General features: G+C 36.2%; 1 protein-coding gene across 1 annotated transcript in view; it reads left to right on the top strand.

Moving 5' to 3' along the window:
* The first annotated feature begins 291 nt into the window (after positions 1-291).
* Positions 292-15,406, top strand: part of LOC128554205 (repressor of RNA polymerase III transcription MAF1 homolog) — a 37,842-nt gene continuing 22,727 nt past the window's right edge. Inside the window, exons 1-2 of the mRNA XM_053535452.1 lie at positions 292-494; positions 13,986-14,148. Of these exons, the coding sequence (XP_053391427.1) occupies positions 307-494; positions 13,986-14,148 (351 nt within the window). The 5' untranslated portion in view covers positions 292-306. The remainder of the gene's footprint in view (positions 495-13,985; positions 14,149-15,406) is intronic.

Below are 15,406 nucleotides of genomic sequence, written 5' to 3'. Positions count from 1 at the left end.
TCGATAATTTGAAATCTACGGCGTTGAAACGCTAAACCGAGTGTGACATAGACATAAAACTGATGCATGCACATATCTGTATAGTTCGGAATACCATATAAACCCACTTACCTGACGAAAAAACAAGCGAGCATGCAATAATTTTAGCAAATATCCGCCATTTTGCAAGTTTGCAACCATTTCACTCGCTTGAAGTAAGTGTGCAACCACTTTACGTCCTGCCTTTTGTATTAGAGATCTAAGTCTCGTTCAATAATTACAAATCAAAATCAGAGATAAAATTAAAAAAGTCACTGTATTTTGTAAATGGAAATTTTATCTATCAGTATTATCAACATTAAATTTGTTTTCAGAATTGAGAGTTATTCCTGCAAGATGGCTGGCAATGACAAGAGATTGTTTAAGACATTGGTACATGAGTCAGCAGAGTCACACCACAGTGATCTACAAGTGCTTTCACCACCACAGAGCACTGTTTCTCTCAGTCCAAATAAGTAAGCATAGTTTTATTTTAGTGCTCAGTTGTTCTTGAAATAAGAATGTTTGCAAACTTTTCAATGATAAATAGCCTATGTGTACATTTGTTGTTTTCCACCTGAGCCAACTGGCAAAGACGTTGGAACTGTAATGGCTCTAGTTTTAGTGGTCACCACCTAAACTAATATCTTTGAGACTGAATTGTTCAGAAATGAAGTTTCCTTTTCTATGCCAGTGGTCTAAAAAAAGCTAAGAGATGATATTTTAAGCTATTTTTAGGTGTAATTTTGGCATAATTGGTGAAATTAACATACCTCCACAAATCAGAACCAACATCATTTTTAAAGTACTTATTTTATGATTTTTAATACATATTTTGAGTAATTTTGGTGTTGATTCTTGCATGTGGAGTCCCTGTCTAGAAAAAGATACATGTATGGTATACGAATCAGGTGACCCGCAGCTAATAATAATTATAATAACTAGACATCAATTGGAACCATGCAAACCTTCTGAACAAACTGATTTTCTCTGTTATTAGTTGTTGAAAATGATGAGCGTTTTGATTTAAACAAGTAGTTTCATTGACACTGTCGCCTAGAGACCTAGGTGTGTATACACCTGGACATCGTTGATTATAAATCTAACAGCCTCCGCATAAAATGGTTTCCGGATGATAACTTGAGAATGCTTTGGCTAAGGATCATAAAGTTTGATAACTTGAGAATGCTTGGGCCTAGGATTGTAAATTTTGGTACACAGGTTTAACAGGGCGTTAGGTTGACCCGAGCTCCCGGGTTGTGACCCACGAAAATGGAGAAAAACTCGTATTTGACCCGCATAAAATATGCCCCGTGCGTCGGCTTGACTCGCGGAAATTTACTTTAAATATTAATGCGTCTCGAGTTAGAAAGTTCTGCCCCTGTCAATCAAATTCTCAGTGAATTTCAAGATTGTTCGCCAGCACAAGTGGAAGTATGGCAGTAAGCGGAGCGTCGTATGTTAATTAGCTACTGACAGATGTCAGTCACGCCACGCGCCGACTGACACGTAATCATCGCGGTTTGTATTTAGTACAATAATGACCCGTCATTATAAAAGGTGTTTATTGATCAATGTGTAAATGTTAATTGATAAACAATGCAGCCTAAGATTAACGTGTTTGTACTACTTGTTAATTATTTTGTGTGCTTGACACGATTACATGAGCCGGTCGGCCGTCACGGTCTACAGTAAATTCATTATCATTGCCGAGGCTTTGTTTGGGCAAAAAAAAAATTAAATGCTCAAATAAGCAGAAATTATGGTATGGTGAAAAAATGAAATTTTAGCAAGAATTTTAAATGTTTACTTTCGTTTTCCGTATTTGTCACTCGTTTTCGCGACCGCCATTTTTGGACATTTTTATCATTTCTTAAGATTTTTCTAGTACAATCTAAATAAAAAGACAATAAAAAGTCTGCATTTAAGGAAAATATGATCACTCTTCGTTCTAATTTAGAAGAATTTACCAAGAATAAAAAAGTAAAGCACCAAACCCACCCATTTTTAGGCAATGTGCAAAATAAGACAACTAAAATATGAATTTGCTGAAGAAAATCTGTAATGACTAATGTACTTGTTTTAGATAAAGTCTGTGGGAGTTGCATTAATAACAGTATAGTTTGACCCCTGAAAAGCTGATCTTGAGTCTTAACTCTTGAAAATCTGACTTTGACTCTTGAAAATCTGATTTTGACTCTTGAAAATTTAGGCGGAAGAGTCAATGACTCTTGAGTTTCAGAACCTACCGAAAGCCCTGCAGGTTTAACATCATAAATACACCTCAAGTTTGACTTTGAGGTCAGTAGGCCAAGGGTTAAGGTCACAATGACATGGAACAGTTGAATGATTTCTAGATGATTACTTGAGAAAGCTTGTGTCTAGGATCATGAAAATAGATAGGGATGTTGAGCATGACCAGCAAACGACCCCTAATGATTTTGAGGTCAGTAGGTCAAAGGTCAAGGTCACAGTGACCTGGAACAGTTAAACCATTTCCAGACGATAACTTGAGAATGCTTGGGCCTAGGATCATGAAAGTTGATAGGAAGGTTGGTAATGACCAGCAGATGACATTTATTGACTGAGGTCAGTAGGTCAAAGGTCAAGGTCACAGTGACCCAGAACAGTTAAACCATTTCCAGATGACAGTTTGAGAACGCTTGGGCCTAGGATCATGAAACTTACTAGGGAGGTTGATCATGACCAGCAGATGACCCCTATTAATTTTGAGGTTCGACTCTGACATTGGTTTACTTCTATAAGGCTGTATTGTGGGGGTATACTTCGTCACTCCAGTTTTTTCACTACTTTTTATTTCTGTTTTTATACGCCCGTCTCTGAAAGAGCGGGGCGTATTATGTGAACACCCGTGGGCGGCGGTCAGCATCCAAAAGCATGTCCGCTCTTTTAAGTCAAACAGTTTTCATCCGACCTTCACCAAACTTGGTGACAGTGTTTGTGGGCATAATATCTCGGCCAAGTTTGATAACCAGCAGAATCGCCCCAGGCACTCTTGGATTATTGCCCTTGAATTAGGCGAAGTTCGATGATGGGCATATTTTTTGACAGTCTGCCACTTTTGTTTAGTTTTTGATGTTTTCTTTTCAAATTTGGTGCTCTTATGTAATTTTTCTTGCTCTTTTCATTTATGTAATCTTTTTTTTTTTTTTTTTTTTTTTTTTCAGCATCAGTAGGTAAACACATTTGCGACAAAAAAAACCCCAGTGTTTTTGTATGAATGCATAGTATTACATTGCTATAATGTTTGAATGAAAAAGTTATTAAATATCACTCTCATACAGAGTTAAAAACATTTTTTTTCTCCATAGAACAAAGTGATGAAAACTTCTAAAAATTTGTCAAGAAAATATATGAATTAGATTTAATTTAGAAAGTTTGCTAAAAATGGCTGAGGTGACATTTTTTTTCTAAATTCAGTAAATAGTTCAGTGCCATTATTATGTCTCCCACCACACAGTGGTGTGGGAGACATATTGATTTACTCCAGTCTGTGTGTGTCTGTCTGTCTGTCACAAAGCTTGTCCGCACTCTAAGTCTAACATTCCTCGTCCGATCTTCACCAGACTTGAACAAAATGTGTTTGACCATAAGACCTTGGCCAAGTTCGATAACTAGCCAAATCCACTCAGGCACTTTTGAATTGTGGCCCTTGACTTACTGATTGGATCCACATGTCCAGACCATCTAATTGGACCTACTCCTCTAGACCATCTGGAGAAACTAGACATTTTACATAGGGGCAGTTGTGGGAGATATGCGCTTTTCTCAAAAGCATCTCTAGTTTTCTTTTAATTTAACATTTCTTAGATATGATATTTATTAATATTTGACATAACAAAAGGAAATTGAATATTGCGTTATTATTATCATCAATTCTAAATAAAGTACAAGCTCGATTGAAAAGTCTACATTAAATTCATATCCGAAATTTACTGCATCAACTTGTTCAAATTTACACATTTAATTATCCCCCCGCCGATGAAATCGGGAGTGGGGTATTGAAATGGCGTTGTCCGTCCGTCACGTCCGTGCGTCCGTCCGCAGCCATTTCTCAGTAACTAGCAGGTAGAATTTCATGAAACTTGAAATAAACATGAACCAACATACTGTGATGATGCCCGTCAAGTTTTTTTTTGGATTGGTCAATTTCCCTAAGAGTTATTGCCCTTGATTTAATGAAAAATGCCCAAAAATGTCCGTCCGCAGCCATTTCTCAGTAACTAGAAGGTAGAATTTCATGAAACTTGAAATAAATATAAACCAACATACTGCAATGATGCCCATCAAGTTTTTTTTGGATTGGTCAATTTCCCTTAGAGTTATTGCCCTTGATTTAATGAAAAATCCACATCTGCAGCCATTTCTCAGTAACAAGCTGGTGGAATTTCATGAAACTTAAAATAAATATGAACCAACATACTTCGATGATGTCTGTCATTTTTTTTCAATTGGTCAATTTTCCTTAGAGTTATTGCCCTTTAATTGTTTGAAAATCTACAGATTTGTACATAACAAACCAAGTAATTGGTAGAATTTCATAAAACTTCTTTCATTCTTTTCCATGAACATTTATTGTAAACATGTGAAGTTGTGTACCCACACCTGGTCACCACCTTGCCTTCGTCACCCCCCCCCCCCCCCCCCCCCCCCCCCCCCACCCCCCCAAAAAAAAAATTCTTTCCTTTTTATTATTATTATTATTTTCAAACCTTCCATGAATATTTATCAGCATGCAAAGTTGTACTGTTCCCCCACCTCACTCCTCCACCAAGTCATTCCCCCCCCATCAATATTTCAATATTTATAATCAACATCGATGATCAATGACAATAATCGATGTTTTGTACCCTCACCCAGTCACCCCTGCTGCTCCCATTTCCCCAACCAAAAAATAGCATTCATTTTCTGTTAAATTGGTTTTGACAAATGAAATTATTTGCTTCTTAGTAACATCCTTCACTTTCTGCCAGATGTATTTTTTTGCCATTCCTGACCACAAACCCTTTCGGCGGGGGATACCAATTCATCGAATTTGCTTGTTGATTATTGTACACCCCCCACCCCCCGACAACAAAGTTGTAAGGAGGTGGGGGTTATACTGGTTACAGGTTGTCTGTCTGTCCATCTGTCTGTCCATCCGTCTGTCTGTAGACACAATCTTGTGTGGTCTATTTCTCCTCATCCCCTTGACACAGTTTAATAAAACTTCACACAAGTGATCAGTAACAACAGTAGTTGTGCATGGGGCATGTTAGGTTCTTTCAGAAAAATAATTTGCAGAGTTATGGGACTTTGTTTTTTGTTACTATACTATAATTATACATAGACACAATCTTGTGCGCACCATCTCTTCTTATCCCCTTGACACAATTTAATGAAACTTCACACAAGTGATCAGTAACAACAGTAGTTGTGCATGGGGCATGTTAGGTTCTTTCAACAACAAAAATTGCAGAGTTATGGGACTTTGTTTCTTGTTAACATACTATGTACATATAGTCTGCATATGCAATCTTGTGCGTGCCTAATCTTCCGAACCCTTGCACACAATTTAATGAAACTTCACACAAGTGATCAGTACCAACCCTAGTTGTGCATGGTGCATGTTACTTTCTTTTAGATAAATATTCTGCATAGTTATGGGACTTTGTTTTTTGTTACTATACTGCAGTGCTCGCGCTGCCAATCGACATTATCGCCAAGTGGCGATTATTATCCCCCGACAAAAGTCGGAGGGATATAGTTTTGGCGTTGTCCGTCCGTCCGTCCTTCCGTCCGTCTTTCCGTCCGTCCGTCCTTCCGTCTTTCCGTCCGTCCGTCCGGAGCCATATCTAGGAAATGGTTGGGAATATTTATTGAAAACTTCATATACATGTTCACCACAATGAGTTCTTGCGGCCCGTCAAGTTTCAGTCAGATTGCCCAAGTTACACCAGAGTTATGGCCCTTAGTAGTTTCTAGTGTTAACAATATAGGGTACTATAAATATGGCAATTTCAGCATCATAACTTTTGATATATTTGACCTAGAACTATGAAACTTAAACAGAATTTAGATCACCATAATGTGGTTGTGTACACACAATTTCATTTGGATTTATTTGTAAATTAAGAGTTATTGCCCTTTAATTGTATAAAAATCCACATATTTGTACATAACAAACTTACCATTTTGTAGAATTTCATTAAATTTCTTTCATTCTTTTCCATGAACATTTATTGTAAACATGTGAAGTTGTGTACCCACACCTGGTCACCCCCTTACCTTGATCACACACCTCCCCCCCTATCCCCCCCCCCCCCAAAAAAAAAAAAAAAAAAAAAATTCATTCCTTATTTTAGATTTTTTCAAACAAACTTCATATACATGTTCACCACTATGAGGTTATGGGGCCCATCAAGTTTCAGACAGATTGCCAAAGTAACACCAGAGTTATGGCCCTTAGAAGTTTCTAGTGTTAACTATATAGGGTACTATAGATCTATAGATATGCCAATTTCTGCGTCATAACTTTTGATATATTTGACCTAGAACTAAGAAACTTTAACAGAATTTAGAGCACTATAATGTGGTTGTGCACAGACAATTTTGTACGGATTTCTTTTTGTAACTTCAGAGTTATTGCCCTTTAATTGTCTAAAAATCCACATATTTGTACATAACAAACTTACCATTTGGCAGAATTTCATTAAATTCCTTTCATTCTTTTCTGTGAACATTTATTATGAACATGTGAAGTTGCGCACCCACACCTGGTCACCCACTTGCCTTGGTCACACCCCCCCCCCCCCCCCCCCCCCCCCCTCCCAAATTTTTTTTTTTTTTTTCATTTCTTATTTTAGATTTTTTTCAAACCTTCCAAGTTGTACCATTTCCCCACCTCACTTCTCCACCCAGTCATGCCCACCACTGATCATGCATCCTCTGCCCCCCCCCCCCCCCCCCCCCCCCGCCCCAACTTCACCCTTTTACCTTTTTTTTTTATTTTTAATTTTCAATCAATATTTATAATCAGCATGTGAAATTTTGTTTCCTCTCCCATTCCCCTGCACCCCCACCCCCTAAAAAAATAAATATATACATATATCTATATATAGATATATATATTTCCATTCCTTTTTTTTTTTTTTTTAAATGTTCAAACCTTCAACATGTTAAGTTGTGACTGCACAAACCTTGCCCTCAGCCATGTTCAAGATATCTTACCTGTGTTCTCTTAAGGACATCTGATCTTTTAAATGTACATGTAAAACAGCAACACCTGGTGCCAAACCACTCAAAGACAATATTTCATTCCAGTTAAACTTCAAGCTCACATTTCAATTAACTGCATTTAATTTTAAAAGCTAAGCTTATTACAGTAAGCATATCCCATTCAAAATAAATTCTTTAGTCAGGATCAAAGTATCATACATTTATTATGTACTCTTTAATTAAACATTTGTTTTCTGTTAAATTGATTTTGACTAATGAAATTATTTGCTTCTTATTAACATCCTTAACTTTTTGGCGGATATATCTTTTTGCCATTCCTCACCACAAACCCTTTCGGCGGGGGATACCAATTCATCGAATTTGCTTGTTTTATTCAGAAGTCGATTAAAACGCAATTTTTGGCGATAGAAAACAGTCAGGGGTGTAACTGTTTCAAGTTATCACATTTTATAACCCATTTGAGTTACTGCGTTTACTTTCATAACTTGTTTCAGTTATCATAAAATATTACAAAGCCCTCCTGTGTCAATTCCTCATTTTGAATGTGACTAATGCAATCATTTCCTGAATCCTTGGCCTTTTATCTTTCCAGCTGTGCAGTAAATTTTTTTACGCAAGGCTGATAAAGTCTTACGCAAATGGTTTTTAAGCTATAAAACTCTTAACATCCCATTATGCTCATCAGGTCATTATCAGACTAGAAGAGAATTTGATTAACCACAGTTTGCTACTAATTGCATTTTAAAGCTCACTTTGTGAGAACAGTAAAAAGGCTTTTTTTGAATAACTTACCTGGGTTATCCTTATTTTATAACTAATACAGGTTATAAAATTCTTGAAAAAGTAACTGAAATAGGTTACATAACCTAAAACAGTTACACCCCTGACTGGAAAATGGCGATTAATTAATAATCAAAGCCTTGAGATGTCTGGTGGTTGCGGGTTTTGCTAGATTTATTTTCATTTTAAATGCCAATCTATAAATATACATGTATAAGAAACAAATACTAATGTGCCTCATATCTAAGAAACTCTGCCTGACCTTACATGAACAGCTGGAAGTCAGTGATGTAACCATGGGCTGGAATACCTAATCACTCACAGATCTTATATAATCTAAATGGCCAGTGTGATTGGATAGAGGATGAATAAGAACTGCTTGATCATTGATAATTCATCCGCATTGTTCATGAATGGGACTACTTTGTGTAGCACATAAACATCCTTTGGATGTGATTTGGAATCAAATAAAGATGCTACATGATTGTCAGAAATACACTTAACTTTGGTAGCGGGAGAAAACCCGCAACCAAAAATGCTACAAAAAAATATTGCAAAACATTGTCCTTAAACAGCTGGAACATACATAGTTTTATCGACAAAAACGTGCAAAGTCGGTAGCAGGAAGTGTATTTGCCCAGAGGCATAATTACCCCCTCTAAACGGTGACTTTGACACGCTTAATTGAACACTGTCTGCTGTTTTATAAATGGCCAGTAATTAATCGGCAATTAGCGTGACACCTTGTGTCAGTTTTGTTGTTCACAATTTGATCTCGGTTGGAGATAACACTCGATCTTTAACTACTATCATAATATCTATGATATTTTTATATTTCTTTCACCAAAATAATATTAAATTTATATGAAATTAAAATTGTTTAAGAAAAAAAAAAAAAACACTCGCTCTTGTACGGTATGTAACGGCAATCTTAGATTTTAGCGTAGACAGTAAGTGCTGAGAGTAGTTTCCCTTTACTGAAATGGCGAAAATCGCAAATGAACTTATTAGTCCCCTACTGGTTGAAAACCAGTTTCGGGGACTATAGGAATGCGCTTTTCCGTCATTCCGTCATTCTGTCATTCCGTCCGTCCGCAATTTCGTGTCCGGTCCATAACTCTGTCATCCATGAAGGGATTTTAATATTACTTGGCACAAATGTTCCCCATGATGAGACGACGTGTCGTGCGCAAAACCCGGACCCCTAGCTCAAAGGTCAAGGTCACAATTGGAGGTCAAAGGTCAAAAGGGCTTTTTTCCTGTCCGGTCCACAACTCTCCCATCCTTGAAGGGATTTTAGTATTACTTGGCACAAATGTTCCCCATGATGAGATGATGTGTCATGCGCAAATCCCGGACCCCTAGCTCAAAGGTCAAGGTCACAATTGGAGGTCAAAGGTCAACAGGGCTTTTTTCCTGTCCAGTCCATAACTCTCCCATCCATGAAGAGATTTTAATATTACTTGGCACAAATGTTCCCCATGAGGAGACGACGTGTCTTGCGCAAAACCTGGACCTCTAGCTTAAAGATCAAGGTCACAATTGGAGGTCAAAGGTCAACAAGGCTTTTTTCCTGTCTGGTCCATAACTCTCCCATCTATGAAGGGATTTTAATATTACTTGGCACAAATGTACCTCATAATAAGACGATGTGTCGTGCACAACTTTCAGACCCCTAGCTCAAAGGTCAAGGTCACACTTAGCAGTCAAATGTTAACATAGCATGAACAGGGTCTGTTTCGTGTCCGGTCCATAACTCTGACATTCATTAAGGGATTTTAATATCACTTAGCACAAGTGTTCCCCATGATGAGACGACATGTCATGCGCAAATCCCGGACCCCTAGCTCAAAGGTCAAGGTCACAATTGGGGGTAAAAGGTCAACACAGTTTTTTTCCTGTCCCGTCCATAACTCTGACATCCATGAAGGGATTTTAATATTACTTGGCACAAATGTTTCCCATGATGAGACGACATGTCATGCGCAACACCCAGTATCCTAGCTTAAAGGTCAAGGTCACACTTTGAGATCAAAAGTCAAGAGGATTTTTTTCCTGTCCGGTCTATAACTTTGTCATGCAAAGCAGGATTTAGATATCAGTTGGCACAAATATTCCCCTGGATGAGACAACATGTCATGCGTAAGAACCAGGTCCCTAGGTCTAAGGTCAAGGTCATATTTAGAGGTCAAAGGTCAAATTCAAGAATGACTTTGTACGGAACATTTCTTCTTCATGCATGGAGGGATTTTGATGTAACATGGACCAAATGTTCACCACCATGAGGCACCCTTGTTTTTAGAATTACGTCCCTTTGTTTTACTATAAATAGATTTTATTGTAACTTTTTTATTACTGGCGGTAGAGAAAAATCGAGACCACTTTCCTGTGGTACAGCATGCATGTTACATCCAATTTTTAGGTGTATTTTGACCTATCTCTACCTGGTAAAGAGTTTCTTGTGGACTTATATTATTATTTTTTTTTTTTTTCATTTCCCTTTGTTGTTACTATAAATAACTTACATGATAACATTTTTATAATCAGCCAAAAAAATTCAATATGAAAACAACTGTGGGTTTTTATATATGCACATTTTAATCCAAGTGTGTTGTTATAACATATTGTATATGTAGTACAATATTGTTTATACATCATTGACAGATCATTGACAGATATCAGTTCATTATGTTATACTGCAGTAGAGAAAATTAGGTGCCTTCCAGTAGGGGACTTTGTATTGCATGGCAATACTTCATTCACTTGTTTTGAAGTTGGAAAATCGTCTATACCCTTGAATACTATGCATTCACGACTCAGGGTTGGTCCCGGGGGTCATAAATCTGCGCATTTTACAGGAGTATGAACGGTATATTCAGTGATATGATGAATGTAATATGGCATTTATTGAAAAATGTATTCAGATTTGCACTAGAAGAAACTTGCAATGAATTCGAATGAAAAAAAAATGAAAAAACAAAAAACAACAGAACATTATTCCTGTTTGTTTGTTACTGTTTTATGACTGAACTGAAGATGCATAAATGTTTGATTATTTAAAGCCTATGATAAACTTGAATAATGATAAGGCCATAATAAATTAATTCCTAGATTATCATCCCCGCCCGCCCCCTCTTTTTTATGCCGCCCCAACCTTTTTTATTTCTCTCTCATGTACGAACCTCGATAGGGTCCCGTATATTTGTTTTAATGCTGCCGCAAAATATCATAGATAATGCATTTTTTTATCCATGGGACCAGCCCCGACACACAGGTATAGACGACTTTCCAACTTCAAACCAAAATAAATTCGCCATTTTGATAAAGGGAAATTACTCTCCGCGCCTACTATCTACGCTAAAATCTAAGATTGCCGTTACGTTCCCGTAACAGATCGAGTTTTAACTTTATTTTTCTTTCAACCAAAATTAATTTCATATAAATCTAAAAGTATTTTGATGGAAGTAATATTAAAAATCACAAATATTAGGATACTTATAAAGAAATAGAGATTATTTTAACCGAGATCTGTGAACAACAAAATTGACACGAGGTGACAAGCTAATTGACGATAATTACAGGTTATTTGATCATAGCAAAAATACTATCACACCTTTTGTTATCCGTTTGAATTGAGAAGCTCATGTCATTTTGAACGATACCATTCCGAAATATTGAAACAGTTGCTTTCTATCTATTCAAAATATTTAATTAAAAAAGAAAAAAACAATATTTTTAGTCATCCCACCTCTCCCGATCCCGTTAGGTTTCTCCCGATTCTGGATGTAAAACCCGATCAACCCGATAAGAAGTCCAAATCTCCCGATTTAAAAAAAATCAAACAACGAAAAAAAAAAAACAGATTCAATCCTTTACAAATATTAATCCTCGCTAATAACGAATCTGTGAACAACAGTTTTCGGATATTTTCACACCTGTTTACCCCTGTTGATTGTTGTTTATTGCATGATATAACATAGCCAGGTGTTGATTAATGTGTCACAACTGAAACAGGTATTTAATTTTTCTATCAATAAAAATCAATTACAATCAAATTTAGATCAGAAAATATATTGGTTCTACAAGTTTTTGATATCGAAAGTAGATTACCGCGGTGCCGAATTTGATAAATATTTCTCTTAAATGATTTAATAAGAGAATATGTCAAGGTAAATATTAATATCAGGTACTGTTAAATGCCACTAAACTGTCTTTGCATCATCATAGTTTGTCAAACACATCCTTTAAATTGGAGATATGGGCAGTGTTTACAAAAGCGTAACAGTATCCGGACAGACAATTTTGGATATCCAGATTTTAAAATAATTTTACTAGTTTTATTTTCAAGGAAACTAAGTGGGTTCATCAAAGACGCAGGTCGATCCAGCTCCTAAATAGAATGTTGAATTGTTGATATATGTAATATGAGAGTAAAAATGAAAGTCAACAAGTTTGTTTTACTTTATTCTGTCTTTGCCATTTGTCTTGACTTGTACTTTGGGGTTCGATTTATGTATAAATAGCTGTCATTTTGAATATATAAGGCTTCATTTTGCGAGTTTTAACTGAAATAAATCCCATGTTGATGAAAAGGACCATTCAGCTGAAATCCTAGGAGTCTGTATGTAACTTCTGCTAATTTCAAGAGTCAAAATCCCCGGTCCGGGTAGTTTTAAAAATAAAAAATAAAAAATAAAATTCTCCCCCCCCCCCCGCTCCCTTTTTAACCAAAATTTGGATGATAATCTAGGAATTAATTTATTATGGCCTAATTGAAAAAAAAGTGTGTTTAAGTGGTCCATGAACAAAAAAAGATTAAATAGTTATAAATGCCCTGTTTTATGTTTTTTATTGAAATGCAAAAGGGCACGCGAATAACACGCACGCCAAGTTTGTCTATTAATTTTTCCACTGAAAAAAAAGTGGCTATTAATTTATAATGGCCAGGGCTAGCACTGATACTAGTACTGTATACATACAGTCTATATATTGTGCTATTTAATTGACCTGTCAAAACATGTTCCCGGCTTTCATGTTAATCTTATATAGGCTCGAACAGAATATAATAAAAGCCGGGTCCATTTTTTGACAGGTCAAATAAATTGGACAATACATACAGTCCACATAATTATGCAAACTTGTGTGTGTCAAGATTGGAATGTACTGTGTCAGTGCATGTGGGGGCGGGGGGGGGGGTACATTCATCACCTTTAGTGATAGCTCTAGTTTATCATTCTTTTTGAAGACAGTACCAATCTTGTAGATATTGGCAATCTTTTTACAATATTTTGTACAAGAGTTCAGACCGTCTGCGGAATTGGTTTCTGGGCAATTCATTTATTGAAATTGGCCATATTTGAAATAAATTTCGAAGTAAATTTATAATAAAATCAAGAAATAACATATGCATAAGATCATACTGAAGGAGGTTTTAGTCTACATTTATGAAGTTAATCGGCTTTTTTCACACCGATTGGAAATTTCAAAATGGGGGCGGCTTACAACAGCGCTACACGTGCTTAAATTAAATGACCTGTGATTTTAAATAAAGATGTGACGGTCTAAATTACAATAGATTTTAATGTTTTTGGTATTATTTTGAAGCTAAAACACTGAATTAATTAAATATGTACATGAATGGACAGATTTCCTACCGAATTGGCTGAACTTTGGGCAGTCATAACATTTTAATATTTTTTGAACTACAAGCTAAAATCTGCACAATTTAAAAAAAAATTTGGACTATCAAAAAAATTGTTAGGATCGGCAATGAAAAAATAGGGTCAGTCGGGTTAGCGGAAACAAGTAACTTTTTTTTAGGCCTGAATGACCAATCTATTTTAGAAATTTAGCAGGGTTAAGTGGTAAAGATTGGTACCAAATTGAATATAAATTTTATGAAAATGGGATTCATATGAATAATGACCACTCTAATTTTGAATTTTCAGGAGTTATGGAAGAAGCATGAGTGATGGTGAGTCCTATCTGTGTGATACAATCTCAACAAAGACACTCTTCTACCTGATCTCTACACTCAATGCCTCTTTCAACCCAGACTATGATTTCAGTAATGCTAAAAGTGAAGAATTCAGCAAAGAGCCTAGCCCTGAGGTAGTATTAATAATATTCTATACTTTAATACCTTGCTGTTTTCAGTAAATTTGCAATTCGAATAGTACAGTTGAAGTATTAGGCCAGTTGCCTATGACCTACTTACTACTGTTTGCAGATCAAATTGCCCTTTTACAATTCTTTTGAAATCGATAGAGATCATAGTGTTATACGTTTATGTCAGAAAAGCGACAAAGCTGAAGCTATTTTTGTGCGGTGTGGTGGGGGGCATATAGATTTGCTCTTGTCCATACGTCCGTCCGTGTGTCTGTGCGTCCGTCCGAAGTTCGTGACATGCCTAGCTCAAAAAGTATTTGATATAAATTAATGAAACCTTGCTTGAGTCTTTATCATGATATGAACTTGCACACCTTCTATATTTTAGCTTGACTATTCAAAGAATAAGTAGAGCTATCCTACTCACCACGGCATCGGCGTCACACCCTGGTTAAGTTTTTCGTACCAGTCCACATTTTAACAAAGTCTTTTGAGATAAAGCTTTAAAACTTTCAACACTTGTTTACCATCACCATGTCCAGTTATAGGCAAGAGTACATAACTCTGTCAAGCATTTTGACTGAATTATGGCCCCTTTTGACTTAGAAATCTTGGTTAAGTTTTTCGTACCAGTTCATATTTTGACAAAGTCTTTTGAGATAAAGCTTTGAAACTTTCAACACTTGTTTACCATCACCATGTGCAGTTGTAGGCAAGAGTACATAACTCCATCAAGCATTTTGGCTGAATTATGGCCCCTTCTGACATAGAAATCTTGGTTAAGTTTTTCGTACCAGTTTATATTTTGTGTAAAGTGTTTGACATATGGCTTTGAAACTTTTATATCTTGTTCAGTATTATAGTCTCTATCAATAGGCAAGAGTACATAACTCTGTCATCTTTTTTGGCTGAATTATGGCCCTTTTTGAACTTGGAAATTGGTTCTGTTTTCGTATTTGTCCATGTTTTGTCAAGACTATTTGACATATGGCTTTTAAACTTTAAACACTTGTTTATCATTATGATTTCCATCTGTAGGCAAGAGTACATAACTCTGATGACTATTTTGGTTGAATTTTGGCCCTTTTTGGACTTCGAAATTTTTGTCAAAACTATTTGAACTGTGGCTTTGAAACTTTTAACACTAGTATATCAACATGATTTCCATCTGTAGGCAAGTGTACATAACTCTGTCAACTATTTTGACTGAATTATGACCCTTTTTGGACTTGGAAATTAGTTAAATTTTTTATACAAGTCC

Source organism: Mercenaria mercenaria, unplaced genomic scaffold, assembly GCF_021730395.1.
Source record: "Mercenaria mercenaria strain notata unplaced genomic scaffold, MADL_Memer_1 contig_4823, whole genome shotgun sequence".
Classification (NCBI taxonomy): Eukaryota; Metazoa; Mollusca; class Bivalvia; order Venerida; family Veneridae; genus Mercenaria; species Mercenaria mercenaria.
The sequence above is the reverse complement of the archived record's forward strand: the minus strand, read 5'-3'. Positions and strand labels throughout refer to the sequence as shown.